This window comes from Mobula birostris, chromosome 4, assembly GCF_030028105.1.
Source record: "Mobula birostris isolate sMobBir1 chromosome 4, sMobBir1.hap1, whole genome shotgun sequence".
NCBI lineage: Eukaryota > Metazoa > Chordata > Chondrichthyes > Myliobatiformes > Myliobatidae > Mobula > Mobula birostris.
Window position 1 is genome coordinate 203,568,109 of NC_092373.1, and position 22,799 is coordinate 203,590,907.

General features: G+C 44.5%; 1 protein-coding gene across 6 annotated transcripts in view; it reads right to left on the reverse strand.

The window, feature by feature from the left end:
- Nucleotides 1-22,799, reverse strand: part of dysf (dysferlin, limb girdle muscular dystrophy 2B (autosomal recessive)) — a 391,959-nt gene that overhangs the window by 85,753 nt on the left and 283,407 nt on the right. For 4 of the 6 annotated variants that reach the window (XM_072256784.1, XM_072256786.1, XM_072256783.1 and 1 more), the window contains 2 exons: nt 20,764-20,823; nt 9,196-9,294 (listed from right to left, as the gene is read on the reverse strand). In XM_072256784.1, coding sequence (XP_072112885.1) covers nt 9,196-9,294; nt 20,764-20,823 — 159 coding nt within the window. The remainder of the gene's footprint in view (nt 1-9,195; nt 9,295-20,763; nt 20,824-22,799) is intronic. The other 2 variants (XM_072256788.1, XM_072256789.1) reach the window with 1 other exon arrangement.

The window sequence follows — 22,799 nt, forward strand, 5'->3', positions numbered from 1 at the left end:
GCAGATGCTGGAAATTCAAGCAACACGCATCAAAGTTGCTGGTGAACGCAGCAGGCCAGGCAGCATCTCTAGGAAGAGGTGCAGTCGACGTTTCAGGCCGAGACCCTTCGTCAGGACTAACTGAAGGAAGAGTTAGTTCCTCACTCTTCCTTCAGTTAGTCCTGACGAAGGGTCTCGGCCTGAAACGTCGACTGCACCTCTTCCTAGAGATGCTGCCTGGCCTGCTGCGTTCACCAGCAACTTTTATGTGTGTTACTCTGCATTCTGTTATTGTTTTATCTTGTTCTACCTCAATGCACCATATAATGCTCTGATCTTAAGAATAGTGTGTAAGCAAACCAATTAACCAAATCAGATCAGGAAGAGGCTACCTGGTTCCTTTAACCTACCCACCACTCAATCTGATCACAGCTGATCCATGCTGAAATTCATCTCTTTGTCTGAGCCATTTCCTCATGGCCATAAAACATAGGAGCAGAATTAGCCCATCTGGCCCATTGAGTCTGTGCCACCATTTCATCATGGCTGATTATTATCCCTCTCAACTCCATTCTCCTGACTTCTGCCCGTAACATAGAAACATAGAAACATAGAAAATAGGTGCAGGAGTAGGCCATTCGGCCCTTCGAGCCTGCACCGCCATTTATTATGATCATGGCTGATCATCCAACTCAGAACACCGCCCCAGCCTTCCCTCCATACCCCCTGACCCCCGTAGCCACAAGGGCCATATCTAACTCCCTCTTAAATATAGCTAATGAACTGGCCTCAACTGTTTCCTGTGGCAGAGAATTCCACAGATTCACCACTCTCTGTGTGAAGAAGTTTTTCCTAATCTCGGTCCTAAAAGGCTTCCCCTCTATCCTCAAACTGTGACCCCTCATTCTGGACTTCCCCAACATCGGGAACAATCTTCCTGCATCTAGCCTGTCCAATCCCTTTAGGATCTTATACGTTTCAATCAGATCCCCTCTCAATCTTCTAAATTCCAACGAGTACAAGCCCAGTTCATCCAGTCTTTCTTCATATGAAAGTCCTGCCATCCCAGGAATCAATCTGGTGAACCTTCTCTGTACTCCCTCTATGGCAAGGATGTCTTTCCTCAGATTAGAGGACCAAAACTGCACACAATACTCCAGGTGTGGTCTCACCAAGGCCTTGTACAACTGCAGTAGTACCTCCCTGCTCCTGTACTCAAATCCTCTCGCTATAAATGCCAGCATACCATTCGCCTTTTTCACCGCCTGCTGTACCTGCATGCCCACTTTCAATGACTGGTGTATAATGACACCCAGGTCACGTTGCACCTCCCCTTTTCCTAATCGGCCACCATTCAGATAATAATCTGTTTTCCTATTTTTGCCACCAAAGTGGATAACTTCACATTTATCCACATTAAATTGCATCTGCCATGAATTTGCCCACTCACCCAACCTATCCAAGTCACCCTGCATCCTCTTAGCATCCTCCTCACAGCTAACACTGCCACCCAGCTTCGTGTCATCCGCAAACTTGGAGATGCTGCATTTAATTCCCTCATCCAAGTCATTAATATATATTGTAAACAACTGGGGTCCCAGCACTGAGCCTTGCGGTACCCCACTAGTCACCGCCTGCCATTCTGAAAAGGTCCCGTTTATTCCCACTCTTTGCTTCCTGTCTGCTAACCAACTCTCCACCCACACCAATACCTTACCCCCAATACCATGTGCTTTAAGTTTGCACACTAATCTCCTGTGTGGGACCTTGTCAAAAGCCTTCTGAAAATCCAAATATACCACATCCACTGGTTCTCCCCTATCCACTCTACTAGTTACATCCTCAAAAAATTCTATGAGATTTGTCAGACATGATTTTCCTTTCACAAATCCATGCTGACTTTGTCCGATCATTTCACCGCTTTCCAAATGTGCTGTTCTCACATCCTTGATAACTGACTCCAGCAGTTTCCCCACCACCGACGTTAGGCTAACCGGTCTATAATTCCCCGGTTTCTCTCTCCCTCCTTTTTTAAAAAGTGGAGTTACATTAGCCACCCTCCAATCCTCAGGAACTAGTCCAGAATCTAACGAGTTTTGAAAAATTATCACTAATGCATCCACTATTTCTTGGGCTACTTCCTTAAGCACCCTGGGATGCAGACCATCTGACCCTGGGGATTTATCTGCCTTCAATCCCTTCAATTTACCTAACACCACTTCCCTACTAACATGTATTTCGCTCAGTTCCTCCATCTCACTGGACCCTCTGTCCCCTACTATTTCTGGAAGATTATTTATGTCCTCCTTAGTGAAGACAGAACCAAAGTAATTATTCAATTGTTCTGCCATGTCCTTGCTCCCCATAATCAATTCACCTGTTTCTGCCTGCAGGGGACCTACATTTGTCTTTACCAGTCTTTTCCTTTTTACATATCTATAAAAGCTTTTACAGTCCGTTTTTATGTTGCCTGCCAGTTTTCTCTCATAATCTTTTTTCCCCTTCCTAATTAAGCCCTTTGTCCTCCTCTGCTGAACTCTGAATTTCTCCCAGTCCTCAGGTGAGCCACTTTCTCTGGCTAATTTGTATGCTGCTTCTTTGGAATTGATACTATCCCTAATTTCTCTTGTCAGCCACGGGTGCACTACCTTCCTTGATTTATTCTTTTGCCAAACTGGGATGAACATTTGTTGCAGTTCATCCATGCAACCTTTAAATGCTTGCCATTGCATATCCACCGTCAATCCTTTAAGTGTCATTTGCCAGTCTATCTTAGCTAATTCACATCTCATACCTTCAAAGTTACCCCTCTTTAAGTTCAGAACCTTTGTTTCTGAATTAACTATGTCACTCTCCATCTTAATGAAGAATTCCACCATATTATGGTCACTGTTACCCAAGGGGCCTCTCACGACAAGATTGCTAATTAACCCTTCCTCATTGCTCAAAACCCAGTCCAGAATAGCCTGCTCTCTAGTCGGTTCCTCGACATGTTGGTTCAAAAAACCATCCCGCATACATTCCAAGAAATCCTCTTCCTCAGCACCTTTACCAATTTGGTTCACCCAATCTACATGTAGATTGAAGTCACCCATTATAACTGCTGTTCCTTTATTGCACACATTTCTAATTTCCTGTTTAATACCATCTCCGACCTCACTACTACTGTTAGGTGGCCTGTACACAACTCCCACCAGCGTCTTCTGCCCCTTAGTGTTACGCAGCTCTACCCATATCGATTCCACATCTTCCCGGCTTATGTCCTTCCTTTCTATTGCGTTAATCTCTTCTTTAACCAGCAATGCCACCCCACCTCCCCTTCCTTCATGTCTATCCCTCCTGAATATTGAATATCCCTGAACGTTGAGCTCCCATCCCTGGTCACCCTGGAGCCATGTCTCTGTGATCCCAACTATATCATAATCATTAATAACAATCTGCACTTTCAATTCATCCACCTTATTACAAATGCTCCTTGCATTGACACACAAAGCCTTCAGGCGCTCTTTTACAACTCTCTTAGCCCTTATACAATTATGTTGAAAAGTGGCCCTTTTTAATGTTTGCCCTGGATTTGTCGGCCTGCCACTTTTACTTTTCTCCTTAGTACTTTTTGCTTCTACCCTCATTTTACGCCCCTCTGTCTCTCTACACTGGTTCCCATCCCCCTGTTGTGAACTAACCTCCTCACGCCTAGCCTCTTTAATTTGATTCCCACCCCACAACCATTCTAGTTTAAAGTCACCTCAGTAGCCCCCGCTAATCTCCCTGCCAGGATATTGGTCCCCCTAGGATTCAAGTGCAACCCGTCCTTTTTGTACAGGTCACGCCTGCGCCAAAAGAGGTCCCAATGATCCAAAAACTTGAATCCCTGCCCCCTGCTCCAATCCCTCAGCCACGCATTTATCCTCCACCTCATCGCATTCCTACTCTCACTGTCGCATGGCACAGGCAGTAATCCCGAGATTACTACCTTTGCGGTCCTTTTTCTCAACTCCTTTCCTAGCTCCCTATATTCTCCTTTCAGGACCTCATCTCTTTTCCTACCTATGTCATTGGTACCTATATGTACCACGACCTCTGGCTCCTCACCCTCCCACTTCAGGATATCTTGGACACGATCAGAAATATCCCGGACCCTGGCAACAGGGAGGCAAACTACCATCCGGGTCTCTGGACTGCATCCACAGAATCGCCTATCTGACCCCCTTACTATCGAGTCCCCTATCACAACTGCCCTCCTCTTCCTTGCCCTACCCTTCTGAGCTACAGGGCCGGACTCTGTGCCGGAGGCACGGCCACTGTCGCTTCCCCCAGGTAAGCTGTCCCCCCCCAACAGTACTCAAACAGGAGTACCTGTTGTTAAGGGGCACAGCCACCGGGGTACTCCCTATTACCTGACCTTTCCCCTTCCCCCTCCTAACCGTGACCCACTTATCTGCCTCCCGTGGCCCCGGCGTGACCACCTGCCTGCAACTCCTCTCTATCACCTCCTCACTCTCCCTGACCAGACGAAGGTCATCGAGCTGCAGCTCCAGTTCCGTAACGCGGTCCCTTAGGAGCTGCATCTTGATGCACTTGGCGCAGATGTAGACGTCCGGGAGGCTTGGAGACTCCAGGGCCTCCCACATCCGACACCGAGAACAGCAAACTGCCCTCACACTCATACTGCCCCTCTCCTCAAATAACAACAGAAAATGAATGCCAAACCTCCCTCGCCTCGCCTGTTTCCGCCTAAGCCAGTTGAGCCGAAGCCCTTAAGTCTTCACTCTGCTCCCGGCTCACTCCGCAGCCCGCTCTATGAGGCTCTGTTCCTTTTAAATCTGCCGCGCTGCACAGCCCGACGTCACACGCCTGCACAGTCCCACCTCTCAGAACGCCGTTGGAGAAAAAAAAATAACGAAAATTTCAAAAATGTCTTTCTCGGCACTCCCACTCAGACTCTCAGACTCCTTCTTCGAATCAAACCCGAAGCAGGATGTCTGCCCTTTTAAATCTGCCGCGCTGCACTGCCCGTCGTCACACGCCTTTGATGCCCAGACTAAACAAGAACCTTTCAAGCTCTACCTTAAATATACTCAATAATCTGGCCTCCACAGCCATCTGTGGCAATGAATTCCACAGATTCACCATTCTCAGGCAAAAGGAATTCCTTCTCATCTCTGTTCTAAATGGGTATCTCTCTCTTCTGAGACTCTGCCCTCTCATCCTCGACTCACCCACATAGGAAACATCCTCTACACATCCACTCTGTCTTGGCCTTTCAATATTTAATAGGCTTTAATGAGATCCCACCTCATTCTTCCAAACTCCAATGAACACAGGCCCAGAGCCATCAAATGCTCCTCTAACGTTAGATGAGAAGGAATTTATTTTGCCTGAAGGAGGTGAATCTATGGAATTCATTGCCACACATGGCTGTGGAGGCCAGACTATTGAGTATATTTAAAGTAGAGCATGATAGGTTCTCAGTTAGTTTGGGCATCAGAGGTTATGGGGAGGAGAAATCATTCTCATGAACCTCCTCTGGACCCTCTCCAATACCAATACATCTTTTCGTCGATAGGGGGCTCAAAACTGCTCACAATCCACCAAGTTCATCTGACCAATGCCTTATAAAACTTCGGCATGACGTCCTTGCTCTTATGTTCTAGTTCAATCTTGACCTTCAATCCCTCGATCTTCCAAATATTTATCTACCTCCATCGTAAATGTATCTAATGATCAGTCAATTCACCACCCTCAGGGGCAGGGAATTCGATGGAGTCATCACCTGCTTTGCCATTACCACAAGCAGGTCAGATTCCATTTTGATTGAGGCAAAACTCCAGTCACTCCAGGATAGAGGTCTACAGACTAACTGCTGGAGAATTGATTAATACAGATAAAAGAAAAAGATTAAAGATTAGTTTTATTGGTCACATGTATATTGAAACATGCAGTGAAATGACCGGCGCAGAGCGTGAACGTGCAGGGGGCAGCTCACAAGTGTCGCCATGCTTCTGCATCAGCGTGGCATACCCACACTTACTAAACCTAACCCATTCATCTTTGGGATGTGGGAGGACACTGAGGCACCCTGAACCCACCTGGTCACAGAGAGAACATGCAAACTCCTTATAGAAAGCGGTGGGAATTTAATCTGGATCGCTGGCACTGTGAGGGTTTGCACTAGCAGCTACATTACACCTACTGGTCAGAATGGAGTTGGGTGGCGGAATTGAGCCGGATCACTGATAAAGTGTTGCACTAAACACTATGCTACGAGCCACCCACTGGTCAGAATGAAGGTAGTGAACATAGCACAGTACTGCTATTCAGCCCATAATGCTGTGCCAACTTCTAACGTACTCCAGGATCAATCCAACTCTTGCCCCCTACGTAGCTCATTATCCTCCACTTTTCTTACATCCTCATATCAAAGAGTCTCTGAAATGTCCCGAATGAGTTATCCTCAAATCAAGGATCAACTTTATTTACCTTCTACATTAACATGTAATAGTCATAGAAAAGTACAGCACAGAAACGGGCCCTTTAGCCCATCTAGACCATACCAAACCATTCAAGTCACCTAGTCCCATTCAACCTCAACACATCAACATTCCACCCATCCATGTACCTATTCTAGCAGGGATGTGATGCTGAGGATTTATAAGGCTCTGGTGAGGCCTCACCTTGAGTACTGTGAACAGATTTAGGCCTCTCATCTAAGAAAAGGTGTGCTGGCACTGGAGAGAGTCCAGAGGCGGCTCACAAGGATGATTCTGGGAATGAAAGGGTTATCAAACGAGGAATGATTGATGGCTCTGGGCCTGTACTCACTAGAATTTAGAAAGATGAGGGAGGATCTCATTGAAATCTTTTGAATGTTGAACGGCCTAGATATGATAGATGTGGAAAGGATGTTTCCCATGGTGCGGGAGTCTAGGACAAGAGGGAACAGCCTCAAGATAGAGGGGCATCCATTTAAAACAGAGATGCAGAGAAATTTCTTTAGCCAGAGGGTGGTAATGGAGGATTAATGGCACCTAACGGTGACTCCTTTGTTTGCACCTTTGGAAACAGCTCTATTTCCATCTTTAATATCTCTATCTTCCCTTTCAGGGTTCTTTTGAAGACCCTGACCTGGAGTTACACACTGACTACGGTTCTTTGCAGGAATGGGACCCGCTCTAGGGATTTTACAACTGGCCATTATTCAGCATGCCAGGGACTTGACCTAAGAGGTTCACTCGCCTTCAGAGGACCGAGGTCTTTGGGCACAGATGTCAGAAAAAACGACGCAACAGACTTTTAACATCATAAACCAATGAGTTGTTTGTTATGTCTCCCCTCTCGCTGTGAAATAAGTACATCTTTTTCTCAGAGAGAGAGACAGACAGACAGACAGACAGCCTGTGGTATGTTGAATACCAGGTGAACTAGTCATCTTTGGTGTACTGCAAGTCTATGTGTTTGCTGTTGCCTTGCTCACGCTTGAGTGCTCGGTGGTGGGTGCCGATGCTTTTTTTTGGCCAGTGGGGGGAGGGGGGTTGTTGTTTGCTGCCGCTTACCCGTGGGAGGGAGGGGAGCTGGGGGGGGGGGTACTTGGGGTTCTATCATTTAACTGTCATTCATTCTTTGAGGACACTCCTCTGTTTTTGTGGATGTTTGCAAAGAAAATGCATTTCAGGATGTATATTGTATACATTTCTCTGACATTAAATGTACCTTTGAAACCTTTGGTAAATTTGTGGAATTTGTTACCACAGGCAGCTGTGGAGGCCAGGTCATTGGTTATATTTAAAGCAGAGATAGATAGGTTCTTGATTGGCCACGGCATCAAAGGTTTCAGGGAAAAGGCCGGGAAATGGGGTTGAGGAACGGTAAAAAAGGATCACCTGTGATGTAATGGTGGAGCAGACTCAATGGGCCAAATGGCCTAATTCTGCTCCCATGTCTTATGGTCTTGTATTCAAACTTCGCTTAAACATTGGCATCGAGCTCACTTGCACCAATTTGTACTGGCAGCTCTTTCCACACTCTCATGACCCTCTGAGTGAAGATTTTTCCCCTCATGTTCCCTTTAAACTTTTCACCTTTCACCCTTAACTCATGACCTCTAGTTGTAGTTCCACCAAACCTCAGTGGAAAATGACTGCTTGCATTTACCCTATCTATACCCCTCATAATTTTGTATAGCTCTATCAAATCTCCCCACAATATTCTAAGGAATGAAGTTCCAATGTACTTAATCTTATAATTCAGGTCCTCCAGACCCAGCAACATCCTTGTAAATTTTCCCTTTACTCTTTCAACTTTATTTACAACTTCCGTGTAAGTAGGTGACCAAAACTGCACATGTATCAGAAATTTGCTCTGGTGTGTCGGTCAGGGCATGACGTGTAACAAAAAACAACATTTAACAATTATAAAGATAAAAAATAAAGTTAGAGGTTAAAGTACAGTTATGGAATAAAATTTGCATAAATACATAAATTTTAGAAGACCTGCTTCCTTGATGTATGACTATGATTACAAATTAGTACCACAAACTTTGGATGCCAGGAAAGTTTAGAACCTTTGGGATCAACACAGGGATACTTCAGCAGGTTCATGATTCAAACTTCAGGATTGTTTAATGTCATTTCCAGTACACAAGTGTAAAGGAGAATAAAATAGTTGTTACTCCAGATCCAATGCAGCACAAAAAAACACACCAAGATAAAGAACACAATAATAAAAAATACAATAAATATAAATACATAAGATAGCTTATATACAGAGATTGATTGTATGTCCATAAGGTGGCGTTAGGCACAGCAGTGTCTGTACATAAGGTGACTGATATGAAATGGTAAAGTAATGTTGGTTGGGGGTGTGGAGGGGTGGGTTAGTACGTGGAGGTGTTGATCAGCCTTACTGCTTGGGGAAAGTAACTGTCATGGATGCTATGTAGCCTCCTCCCTGATGGGAGTGGGACAAACAGTCCATGAGCTGAGTGGGTGGGATCCTTCATGATGTTACTGGCCTTTTACAACACCTTTCTACAAACGTTTGTGAATATATATATGTCCTTGATGGCAGGTAGGCTGGTGCCAATGATGTGTTGGGGAGTTTTGACTACCTGTAGAGCCTTCCTGTCCGCCACAGTGCAGTTTCTGCACCGAGCAGATATATGAAAGGCAACACCCTGCCTACCTGTTATAGCATTCGGAGAGAGAGAACTCTGCTTACCTCAAGGGTATCAAAGCCTTTGTCCAGGTAAGTGCCGCACTTGTGTCTCTCTCCTGTTGAAGCATAGAACTTGCTCCACCAGTCAACAAACTCATCTTCCTGAAAAAATAAGTAAGATTTGACAAGTCAGTGAAAGAAAGCTCGGTGTGGAGGGAGTGCTGTGCTGACGTGAAATATCTGCAGCCCCACTGACCTTGGTTTAGTCAAATAAAGCCCTGTGTTTTCTCTTTTGAACGGAGAAGAATGAAAGGTGACTTGATAGAGGTGTATAAGATGATCACAAGACCACAAGATCACAAGACAAAGGAGCAGAAGTAAGCCATTCGGCCCATCGAGTCTGCTCCACAGCTCCCCCATGAGCTAAACTATTCACCCATCTAGTTCCAATTTCTGGCTTTTTCCCCCATATCCCTTGATACCCTGACTAATTAGATACCTGTCAATCTCCTCCTTAAACACCCTCAATGATTGGGCCTCCACAGCTGTATGTGGCAACGAATTCCCCAAATCCACGACCCTCTGGCTAAAAAAATTTCTCCTCATCTCTGTTTTAACTGGGTACCCTCTAATTCTAAGACTATGGCCTCTTGTCCTGGATTCACCCACCAAGGGAAACAACCTTTCCACATCTACTCTGTCCAACCCTTTCAACATTCGAAACGTTTCTATGAGATCCCCTCTCATTCTTCTATACTCTAATGAATACAATCCAAGAGCTGACAGACGCTCCTCATATGTTAGCCCCTGCATTCCAGGAATCATCCTCGTAAATCTTCTCTGAACTCTCTCCAACATCAGTATATCCTTTCTAAGATAGGGGGCCCAAAACTGCACACAGTATTCCAAATGAAATCTCACTAATGCCCCACAGAGCCTCATCAACACCTCCTTACTCTTATACACTATTCCCCTTGAAATGAATGCCAACATAGCATTCGCTTTCCTTACCGCCAATCCAACTTGGTGGTTAACCTTTAGGGTATCCTGCACGAGGACCCCCAAGTCCCTTTGCACTTCCGATTTTTGAATTTTCTTCCCATCTAAATAATAATCTGCTCGATTATTTCTTCTTCCGAAATGTACAACTGTACATTTGTCAACGTTGTATCTCATCTGCCATTTCTTTGCCCACTCTCCTAAACTGACTAAGTCTCTCTGCAACCTTTCTGTTTCTCCAACATTTCCTGCTCCTCCACCTATCTTGGTGTCATCCGCAAACTTGGCCACAAAACCATTTAATCCATAATCCAAATCATTGATATGCATCGTAAAAAGAAGCGGCCCCAACACCGACCCCTGCGGAACACAACTAGTAACCGGCAACCGATCAGAATAGGATCCCTTTATTCCCACCCTTTGCTTTCTGCCTATCAGCCAATGCTCCACCCATTTTAATATCTTTCCTATAATTCCATGGGCTCTCATCTTATTAAGCAGCCTCATATGCGGCACCTTATCGAAGGCCTTTCGAAAATCCAAATACACAACATCCACAGCCTCTTCCTTGTCAATCTTATTCGAGATTGATAAGAGGCATTGATATAAAGTGAACAGCCAGAGATTTTTTTCCCCAAGGGCATAAATACCTAATAGAAGAGGACACAGTTTACAGATGATTGGAGGAAGGTATCGAGCGGATGTCAGAGGTAAGTTTTTTTTTTACTCAGAGAGTGTTGGGTGCATGGAACACCCTGCCAGGAGGCAGATACATTATGGTCATTTAAGAATGTATGAAGTATTGTGAGCAATTTTGAGTCCCTCACCTAAGAAAAGATCATTAGATACATTTATGATGGCGGTGAATAAATATTTGAAAGATCAAGTGATTGAAAGTCTAGATTGAACTAGAACATAAGAGCAAAGATGTAATGCTGAGGCGTTAAGGCATTGGTCAGACCCTAGTATTGTGAGCAGTTCTGGGCCCCTTATCTCAGAAAAGATGCCTTGCCATTGGACAGGATCCAGAGGTGGTTCAGAAGAATGATTCCAGGAATGAAAGGGTTAACACATGAGAAGTGTTTGATGGCTCTGGGCTTGTACTCACTGGAGTTTAGAATAACGTGGTGGCATCTCATTGAAACCTATTGAATACTGAAAGGCCTGATAGAGTGGACGTGGAGAGGATGTTTCCTATCGTGTGGGAGTCTAGGACCAGAGGGTACAGCCTCAGAATAGAGAGACAGCCATTTAAAACAGAGATGAGGAGGAACAGAGAACGGTGAATCTGCAAAATTTGCTGCTACAGACGGCTGTGGAGGCCACACCATTGGGTATATTTAAAGAGGTGGTTGATAGGTTCCCGATTAGTCAGGGCATCAGGCATGATGGAATGGTGAAGCAGACTCAATGGACCAAATGATCTTATGTCTTATCATCTGCTCCTATGTCTTATGGTGTTTTTGCCTGCCCGCACTGGACTTCTGTACAGTTTAGTCAACACTGTGACGACTTTGATCACTTTGCACTAAAGTGGCCTTTCTTTTTCTAATTGTGTTCTCTTGTGTAAGATTTGTGTATAATTTATGTTTTTCCTGTGAAGGCTGCTTGACAGATGCCCTGCGCCTGTGACGTTGCTGCTGCACCCGTAGACTTGAGCAGAGGACAATAAACTCAACATGAATTGAAAAACTTTGTTTACGAGCCAAGGAGATCGTGTCCTACACAAGTACATTGAGTAGCAAAAAGATAACAGATTGCAGAAAATCGTAAACATAAGAGATTCTGCAGATGCTGGAAATCCAGAGCAACACATGCAATGCTGGAGGAACTCAGCAGGTCAGGCAGCATCAATGGAAATGAATAAACAGTCGACATTTCAGGCTAAGACCTTTCTTCAGGACTAGAAAAGGGGAGATGCCAGAATAAAATGAGGGGGCGGAAGGGAAGGAGAAACAGCTAGAAGGTGATAGGTGAAGCCCTGGAGGGGTGGTGAACAAAAATCATGCAAGGGTAATCGCAAAGTGGGGTGAGAAATAAGGATTATTGAATTGAATTGAAAAAACATGCAGAGTAAAAATCTTACGTCACCATGGAATGTGCAATTTATAGTTACATCTTCAGTGTATAAGATATCTGTTAAAGAGTGACAATGATGGGATAGAGTCTGTGCTTCAGCTCCGAAGGTAAAAATGAAATCAGATTTCTGGATACACGTAGAGTTACATTTACAGAGAAAGTGCAGTGCAGGTAGACAAATGAGGTGAAGGGCCATGACAGAACATTAAATACACAACAGTACAGCATAGTACAGGTTCTTTGGCCCACAATGTTGTGCCAATCCTTTAACCTACTCTAAGATCAATCTAACCCTTCCCTCCCACATAACCCTCCATTTTCCTATCATCCTTGCGCCTATCTAAGAGTTTCTTCAATGTTCCTAATGTATCTGCTTCTACCACCATCCCTGGCTGGGCGTTCCAAAAGCCCACCACTCTCTGTGTAATAAAATTATCTCTGACATCCTTAACATTATGTCCCCTGGTATCAGCCATTTCCACCCCAGGGGAAGTCTCAGGCTGTCCACTCTATCAATGCCTCTTACAATCTTGTACGCCTCTATGATGAGGCACAGTAGATTGAGTTCATCTTTCGTGTATGAGATGTCAGTTCAAGAGTACGATAGAACCTTTCATTGAAAGGAAATCCAAGTATAGAATACAGAGTTACAGTTACAGAGAAAGTGAAGTCCAGGTAGATAAAGAAAGTGCCAAATTGGGAGATCAGGAGTCCCTCTTTGGTGCATGACACCCCCAGCACAAAGAAAGATATAAGAGTTTATTAGTCACATGTATTTTGAAACATACAGTGACATGTGTCATTGTGTCAGTCTGAGGATGTGCTGGGGGCAACTCACCCGTGTTGTCACGCTTCTGGCTCCAACACAGCATACCCACAACTGACGAACCCTAACCCGTATGTCTTTGGAATGTGGGAGGAAACTGGAGCAGCCAGAGGAAAGCCATGTGTTCTTGGAGAGAGTGTACAAACTCCTTATAGACAATGACAGGAATTGAATCCCGATTGGTGATCACTAGAATATCAGAACAGTGTGGATATCAAATGATAGTAAGTTCCCTGACACTTACCCACGTTATCTCCTGATTTTGTCCATGTAACAATGCAACAGAAACAAAGTGTTAGTTCAGGAATGATCATTAACCCACTCACACATGGGAGAGGACTACAGTACTGTGAAAACTCTGAGGCACATACAGTATAGGCAGCTAGGATGCCTGAGACTTTGCACAGTACTGTATTTGTCAACATGAAAGGAAGAGCGAGTTTGTAAACCTGGAATAAGCAAAGGATGTTGGGAATGGTGAGGGTGGAGCACCGTGGGAGGGGTGTGAGGCAGGTGGCAGAGAAGGGGTGCCAGGGGTGGGGTGGCGTAGGTGCAGACACACCCAGCCCTGAGACACCAGGCAAGGTTATTTGATCCTAAACAATTGGTTTATTGATCATTACAGAATGTCTCTCTGGTGCCTCCTGCTCCTCCCTTCTCCCTTCCCTTTTTCCCAACTGTGATTCCCCTCTCCATGCCCCCGCTTCCCACTCTCAATCCACAATAGAGACCCATATCAGAATCAGGTTTATCATCATTCACATATGTCATGAAGTTTGCTTTGTTATTGTGGCAGTAGTACAGTGCAATGCATAAAATTACTACAGTAATGTGCAAATATCTCAGGTATGCTTGTTACATATATATATATGCATAAGACCTTTTCACAGTAATATACATTTCTAATTCTACAGCAGATGCTGCCTATGGATCCCTAGATTAGTACCACTGGGCACCTCTGCTTCATAGTTTCAGTGACCCAGGTTTGATCCTGACCTCTGCTGTTATTTGTGTGGCATTTGCACATTTCCCTGTGATCGCCTGGGTTTCCTCCCACAGCCCAAAGTCATGCAGTATTGTAGATTAGTTAGCCACTATAATATTACTCAGGGACAGCTGCTTCCCCTCCGCCATCACATTTCAGGAACGCTACCTCATTATTCCCTTTTCCAACACTACTTAAGTATCTTTGTAATTTATTGTAGATTTGGTAATCTGCAAAGAGATCTGATTCTGATTTGGAATTATTTTTATTTATTTTTATTTTTTGATTTAGAGATACAGCACAGTAACACTCCCTCCTGGCCCAACCAACCCACAATGCCCACTAACCTACTAACCAGTATGTCTTGCAAGTCAGAGCACGTGGATGAAACCCACATGGTCATAGGGAGAAAGTACAAACTCCTTACAGACAGTAGCAGGAATTGAACCGGGTGACTGGCACTGTAAATGCTATGGTAGCCATCACACAACTGTCAGTGCCAAGGTAACCCATGAACCCACGTGTCTTTGGCACTCCAACGGGTGATTAGGACAGCTTAGCACATCGTTGGGACTGAACTACCAGACCTGGGCACAATATACAACTCTTGATGCCTATGGGACGTTTGTAGCATCATTAAAGACCCATCCCATCCCGGACACTGTCTGTTTAACTCCCTGCTATCTGGTAGGAGATACAGAAACACCATAGCCAAGACAGTAAGACTGAGAAACAGTTTCTTCCCGAGGGCTGTCGTGCAGCTGAATAATGCTACACCCCGGCTCGCCAGTGGCCTTTGAGGGTTATGGACTATTGAAATCACTCGTTGCATGTAAACATGGGACCTTTTAAAAATTAAGCCATACCACAGGCATTGTAAGTACCTGTTTTGCACGAACTGGAGAAGTACTGCAATCTTGTTGTCTTGAACAATGACAATAACGTTCTATTCTGTCCTATTCTTTTAGGAAGGAAACCTATGTGGTCACAGGGGAAACGTGCCAAACTCCACACAGACAGCACAGGGAGTCTCTGAAGAGGCCATCAGGGAAATCCTATCCCTCGTGCCTCACTTAGTTTGTACTTTCTGATTTGCTCCCATGTCTTTACTTTTTTTTTATTTCTGTCCACCATTAGATTTCTGATCAGTCCATAAACACTACCTCATTTGCTCCATTATACACACTATTTATTTATTTATTTTGCAATCTGTAGTAATTCTATGTCTTTGTACTACACTGCTGCCAATAAACAACAAATGTCACGTCATACAAATCAGTGGTAATAAATCTGATTCTAATTTGATGTTAATGTGTTGGTGAGGTAGTGTTGGGCTCAGCTCTGCTCAGATTGAACAGGTCAAGCAGGCTAAATTATGACGTAGGTTTTACTGATTGAGTCCAAGTTCCCTGAGGTTTAAAAGACTGAGTTGATTGAAACATAGAGTCATAAATTCACAGAAAAGTATAACACAAAAAAACAGGCACTTCAGCACATCTAGTCCATTGCAAACCATTCACACTACCTACTCCCATTGTCCTGCACCAGGATCATAGCCATCCGTCCCCTTACTATCCATGTACCTAATCAAACTTTGCTTAAACATTGAAATCGATCTTTCATGGACTATTTGCACTGGCAGCTCACTCCACCCACTGAGTGAAGAAGTTTCCTCTCATGTTCCCCTTCAACTTTTCACCTTTCATCCTTGACCTATGACGTCTAGTTGCAGTCCCACCCAATCTCAATGGAAAAAGCCTACTTGTATATATTCTATCTCTTCCCCTCATAATTTTGTATACCTCTAAATCTCCTCTCAATCTTCTACATTCTAAGGAATAAAGTCCTAACCTATTCAATCTTTCCTTATAACTCAGGTTCTCCAGTCCTAGAAACATCTTTGTTTGACAAAATTTCACAAGATTTGTGAAGTTAACCTCCCAGCATCGAGAGCATTTTCAAAAGTCAATGCCTCAATCATTCAGGACCCCCATCACGCAAGACATGCCTTCTTCTTATTGCTACCATCAAGGAGGAGATACAGAAGCCTGAGGACACACATTCAACAATTCAGGAACAGCTTATTCTCTTCCACCATCAGATTTCTGAATGGTCCATGAACCCATGAACACTATCTCACTATTTTGCTCCCTTTTTAAGACCATAAGATATAGGAGCAGAAGTAGGCCATTCAGCCCACCGAGTCTGCTCCGCCATTCAATCATGGCTGATCCAATTCTTCCAGTCATCCCAACTCCCCTGCCTTCTCCACATACCCTTTGATGCCCTGGTTATTCAAGAACCTATCTATATCTGCCTTAAATGCATCCAATGTATTGGCCTCCACATATAATAATAATATTCAGTACTTATTGGGTGATAGAGTAGCATAGTGGTTAGCACAATGCTTTACAGTACCAGTGACCCAGGTTCAATTCCCACCTCTGTCTTTAAGGAGGTTCTACATTCTCCCCATGATTACATGGCCTTTCTTCAGGTGCTCTGGCTTCTTCCCACTGTCCAAAGACGTACCGGTTGGTAGGTTAATTGTCATTGCAAATTGTCACGTGATTATGCTAGGAGATAAATCGGGGGATTGCTGGGGCGGGGCAGCTTGAAGGGCTGGAAAAGCCTATTCTGTTGAAATGCCCCTGTCCCCCACCATGGAAAAAGCTTCTATCTACTCTGTCTATGCCTCTCTCACAATGTTATAGACCTCTGTTAGTACAGTTTCCTTTAGGCTTGGCACATAATAATGACGATGCATATACATTTGCCATGTTTATAATGGTGCAAAAAGCACATTTTTATGGCATTTACACCCTGGAAGCGTCTGCCCATGACAACAATAAACTTGAACTTGATTTAGGAACAGGAGTAGTTGGAGATCCCCTGCAGGTCAGGAAGCTTCTGTGGGGAGAGAAACAGTTCACGTTTCAGATGGAAGATGTCTCGTTAGATCTGGGTGAGGTTCACGACTGATATGTTGTAAGCTGCAGAGGAGGAACAGTGTTGGTGGATCTAAAGGGAGCATCTGTGACAGGGAGCAGAGAGAGAGGGACTGAATGAGAGAAGAGATAGAGGTGCTGGCTGAGAGAGGGCAAGGAAAGGTTGTAACTTGTCCATCTATAGAAAGGTGTAAGTAAGAGAGGAGATGAGAATGAGAGGAAAAGGCACAATGGAATTGAGAAATCAGAGAGATTGGCTGCCAGGAATCCAGAATAAATCCAGGTCAGGTGGCATCTGAGGCGACGGAACGCTGTGGAAGGAGGAGGATGGAGGGGGGAAAGCAAAGAGGGAGAGGGAGGAGGAAGAAAGGCAGAGTGGGGAGAATGGAGGAGAGAGCAGTGGGAAGAGGAAAGGAGGAGGAAGAAGGGAGAAAAATGGAGGTAAGTAGAATGGGGAAGGGGAAGGGGGGTCAGGAAGGAGGAGAGGAGGAGGGGTTGGGGGAGTGGTGGAGGAGGAAGAAGAGAGGAGGGGGAAGGGGAGAAGCGGGAGTATGAGGGAGAGGGGTAAGGAGAATGAAGGGAGTGTGGAGAGGGAAGGAGCAAAGAGAGGGAGAGAAGGAGGGTTTCAGAGGAGGAAGGGGAAGAAGTGGAGGGAGGGGGAGGATTAGCAGAGTACAGGTTAAGGCTAAGAACTTAATGATTAGCATTTTGAGGGAGCTGTAGTTGTAGTGAAAGAGAGAGATGAGGTGATTAGAAAGAGCAGTCGGATGTGTTAGGCATCCCCTCCGCATGGGTCCCTTTTGCACAGCAATTGTTTTCCCTTTTTGGACACTAGCTCCTTTGGGAGTGTTTAGTTCCGATCTCCTTTCACAGACCTCACACTCTGCTCCAATACAACCCATAGCAACATAACACAGAGCACTGAACTTCCACCAAGTTTCACACTCCACTGAATTTAACTATTTCAAATAACTAGCCTTTCCAGTTCGCCTGGCCAGTCCAGATGCAATCTACTACATTAACGCTGGTTTCCTCTCTCCACCAATGCTACCTGTTTTCAATATTCTTTTCTTTATTTCAGATCTCCTGCAACTGTGGTGTCCTATATCTCACAGTTCAGTACAGAATTGTATTATTTTATTTTACTTTACTTTGAAACACAGTACAGAATAGGTCCTTTGAGTCGCGTTGCCCAGGAACCCACCTGTTTAGTCAAAAACAAGAGAAAATCTGTAGGTACTGGAATTCCAAGCAACACACACACACACACACACACACACACACACACGCACACACAAAATGTTGGAGGAACTCAGCATGCCAGGCAGCATCTATGGAAACGAGTACAGTCGACGTTTCAGGCTGAGACCCTTCAGCAGAACTGGAGAAAAAAGATGAATAGATTTAGAAGGTGGTGAGGGAAGAGGGAGAAGCACAAGGTGATAGGTGAAACTGGGAGGGGGAGGGGTGAAGTAAAGAATTGGAAAGTTGGTTAGTGAAGGTGATACAGGGCTGGAGAAGGGGGAATCTAATAAGATCATAAGACATAGGGGAGCAGAATTAGGCCATCTGGCCCATCCAGTCTGCTCCACCATTCAATCATGGCTGATCCTTTCTCTTTCTCCTCCTCAACCCCTGTTCCCAGCCTTCTCCCTGTAACCTTTGATGCCATGTCCAATCAAGAATCTATCAATCTCTGCCTTAAATACACCCAACAACCTGGCCTCCACAGTTGCATGTGGCAAAAAATTCCACAAATTCACCACCCTTTGGTTAAAGAAATTTCTCCACATCTTTGTTTAAAATGGACGCCCCTCTATCCTGAGGCTGTGCCCTCTTGTCTTAGGCTCTCCCACCAAGGGAAACATCCTTTCCACATCTACTCTGTCTAGGCCTTTCAACATTTGAAAGGTTTTGATGAGAATAGGAGAGGAAAGAAGGCCATGGAAGAAAGAAAAGGGGGGAGGAGCACCAGGAGGAGGAGATGGGCAGGCAAGGAGATTAAGTGAGAGAGAGAGAGAGAGAAGGGAATGGGGAAAGGTGAAGGAGGGGGGAGTGGGGGCTATTACCAGAAGTTCAAGAAATAGATGCTCATGCCATCAGGTTGGAGGCTACCCAGACAGAATATAAGGTGTTGCTCTTCCAACCTGAATGTGGTCTTATTGCGACACCGAAGGAGACCATGGATAGACATCGGAATGGGAATGGGAAGTGGAATTAAAACGGGTGTCCACTAGGATATCCCACTTTTTTTGGCGGACGGAGTGTAGGTGCTCGGCGATGCGGTCTCCCAATTTGCATGTATTACCCACCTGTTTAACCCTAGCCTAATCACAGGGTGAGTTATAATATCAAATTAACCTACTAACTAGTACACCTTTGGATTCTGTGAGGAAACCCGAGCACACGGAGGAAACACGAGCACGTGGAGGAAAGCCACATGCTCACCGTGAGAATGTATAAACTTCTTCCAGGAAACACCAGAATTGAACTGTGAACTTGGAAGCAGCAAGCTGTAATAGCGCCATGCAAACCACTGCACTACCTTGGCATATCTCCTGTACCCTCTCATTCTCACCCTGGTTTCACACCTCTTCCAGACAGGTCAGCTGCAATTAATCAGCCAGCCCCTGACAGCCAGCACCAATTCTATCGTGTCATTCAGTCTCTCGCCATCTCCACCCTCACACAGACAACTTTGCCCACTCCCATTCTCTGCTGGATTAAAAAAAACATGTGCAGCTTTTAATCAACTTCAGATGAAAATTCATCGAACTGAAACATCAATCCAATTTCCAATATGATGAGTGAGTTTGGGATTTTCTCTTTGGAGTGAAGGAGGATGAGAGGTAACAGGTCCTTCGGCCCAAGATATTGTGCTGATTTTTGACCCACTCTAAGACTTCTCTCCTATGTAACCCTCCATTTTTCTTCCATCCATGTGACTAAGAGTTTCTTATGTCCCTAATGCATCTGCCCCTACCACCAGCACCTTCCACACCACCCCCCCTCTGTCTGTGTAAAGACTTACCTCTAATAACCCACCAATATTTTCCTCCAATCACTGTAAAATTATGCCCCCTTGTAATAGCCATTTCTGTCTCTGGCTGTGCGCTGATGTATGCTTCTTATCATCTTGTACACCTCTATTAATGCACCTCTTATCCTCCTCCACTCCAAAGAGAAAAGCCCTAGCTCTCTCAGTGTACTCCTAGCATATCGTTGGATGTGTTGGTTGTTAATGGAAAGCAGGGGTTCCCATCCTGACCCTTCAGTTAATGCTAAGGCTCCATGACATTAAAAAGATTGGAAACCCTGATGTAAACAAATTTCATTGTAAGTTTCGATGTACATGTGATAATAAATCTAAATCTGAATCTGAAATGATAAGAAACAATAAGTAATGATGTTGAAATGCTGGTATCTTGATCCTGGGATGTCTTCAGTGATCCATGGAGTTCAAGATTTCCCACATAGAAGCTTCCGAAGCTATAGACCTCAAGGACCAGAGAAAAGGGGAGCGTAATGGGGTGTAAAACATGAATTAGGTCAGAGATGTTTCGATGTACATGTGATAAATAAATCTGAAACTGAGTCTGAAAGGAAAAGAAACGCTATGTAATGACTTTGGAATGATAGCACTCTTGATCCTGTGATGTCTTTGGCGATCTGGGGAGTACATCATTTCCCAAACCATAGACCTCAAGGACCAGAGAGAAGATAGCTCTGTATGACAGGTTACTGAATCATTAAACATGCACACATTAAAGATATGTAAATGAAACCATACATACATGGAGACTGGACATGGAAAGGGATTTACTCAGGCCTGAGCTGGTCATGCTTCCTGGAAACTGGAGATCAAAAGTCCTGGTTAGTTGGGTTAGTACAACAGCTGAAGGTTGGAATAAACACATGATGAGTCCAACAGTGTACCTCCATCCAATCCCAAATACAACACCAGTGATCGCCTCCAACAGCCCACCCTGCTGAGTCAGAGCATACCCAAACAGAACCAAAAGCTAGATGGCTAATGTATGAGAAGTGTTTCCTGCTCTGGGTCTGTGCACAATCTTTTTCCCAGAGCTGAGGAATCAAGAACACGGGAGAGAATCAAGGGCATGGGAGAAGGATTCAGAATATAGAACACAGTTCTACAACACAAGGACAGGCCCTTTGGCTAGTAACGCTGTGCTGAAATAATTAAGATAAATATAAAAAATCTCTTGCCGGGACTGAAGGACCTGAGGTATAAAGAAAGGATGAATAGTTAGGATTTTATTCCTTGGAACGTAGAAAATTAAGAGGAGATTTGATAGCGGTATAATGATCTGGATGATGGGGTGGTAAATTGGATTAGTAAGTATGCAGATGATACTTAGATAGGTGGAGTTGTGGATAATGAAGTAGGTTTTCAAAGCTTGCAGAGAGATTTAGGCCAGTTAGAAGAGTGGGCTGAAAGATGGCAGATGGAGTTTAATGCTGATAAATGTGAGGTGCTACATTTTGGTAGGACTAATCAAAATAGGACATACATGGTAAATGGTAGGGCATTGAAGAATGCAGTAGAACAGAGGGATCTAGGAATAATGGTGCATAGTTCCCTGAAGGTGGAATCTCATGTGGATAGGGTGGTGAAGAAAGCTTTTGGTATGCTGGCCTTTATCAATTAGAGCATTGAGTATAGAAATTGGGATGTAATGTTGAAATTGTACAAGGCCAAATTTGGAGTATCGTGTCAAGTATTGTGTACAGTTCTGGTCACCGAATTATAGGAAAGATGTCAACAAAATAGAGGGAGTAGAGAGAAGGTTTACTAGAATGTTACCTGAGTTACAGAGAAAGGTTGAACAAGTTGGGTCTTTATTCTTTGGAGTGTAGAAGATTGAGGGGGGACTTGATAGAGGTATTTAAAATTATGAGGGGGATAGATAGAGTTGTCATGGATAGGCTTTTTCCATTGAGAGTGGAGGAGATTCAAACAAGGGGACATGATTTGAGAGTTAAAGGGCAAAAGTTTAGGGGTAACACAAGGGGGAACTTCTTTACTCAGAGAGTGGTAGCTGTGTGGAACGAGCTTCCAGCAGAAGTGGTTGAGGCAGGTTCCATGTTGTCATTTAAAGTTAAGTTGGATAGATATATGGACAGGAAAGGAATGGAGGGTTCTCGGCTGAGTGCAGGTCGGTGGGACTAGGTGAGAGTAAGCATTCGGCACGGACTAGAAGGGCCGAGATGGCCTGTTTCCGTGTTGTATTGTTATATGGTTATATGGTTCAGAGTTATGAGGGGCATAGATAGGGTAAATGCAAACTGGCTTTTCCCACTGAGGTTAGGTGGGACTACAACCAGGGGTCATGCCTGAAGGGTGAAAGGTGAAAAGTTTAAGGAGAGCATGAGGGAAAACTTCTTCACTCAGAGGACTGTGAGAGTCTGGAATGGCTGCCAACGCAAGTGGTGCATATGAGCTCAATTTCAATGTTTAAGAGAAGTTTGGATAGGTAGGAGTCGATGGGAGTAGGCTGCTTAAATGGCTCGGCACAGACTAGATAGGTTGAAGGGCCTGTTTCTGTGCTGTACTTTGCCATGACTATAGCTGTATCTCATTGAAACCTACTGGATATTGAAAGGCCGAGATACAGCGAATGTGGAGGTGATGTTTCCAATAATGGGGAATCTAGGATAGAATAGAAGGACGTCTCTTTAGGACTGAAATGAAGAGGAATCTCTTTAGCCAGAGGGTGGTTAATCTGTGGAATTCATTGCTACGGATGGCTGTATATTTAAAGTGGAGGTGGATAGCTTCTTGATTAGTCAGCACATGAAAGTTTAC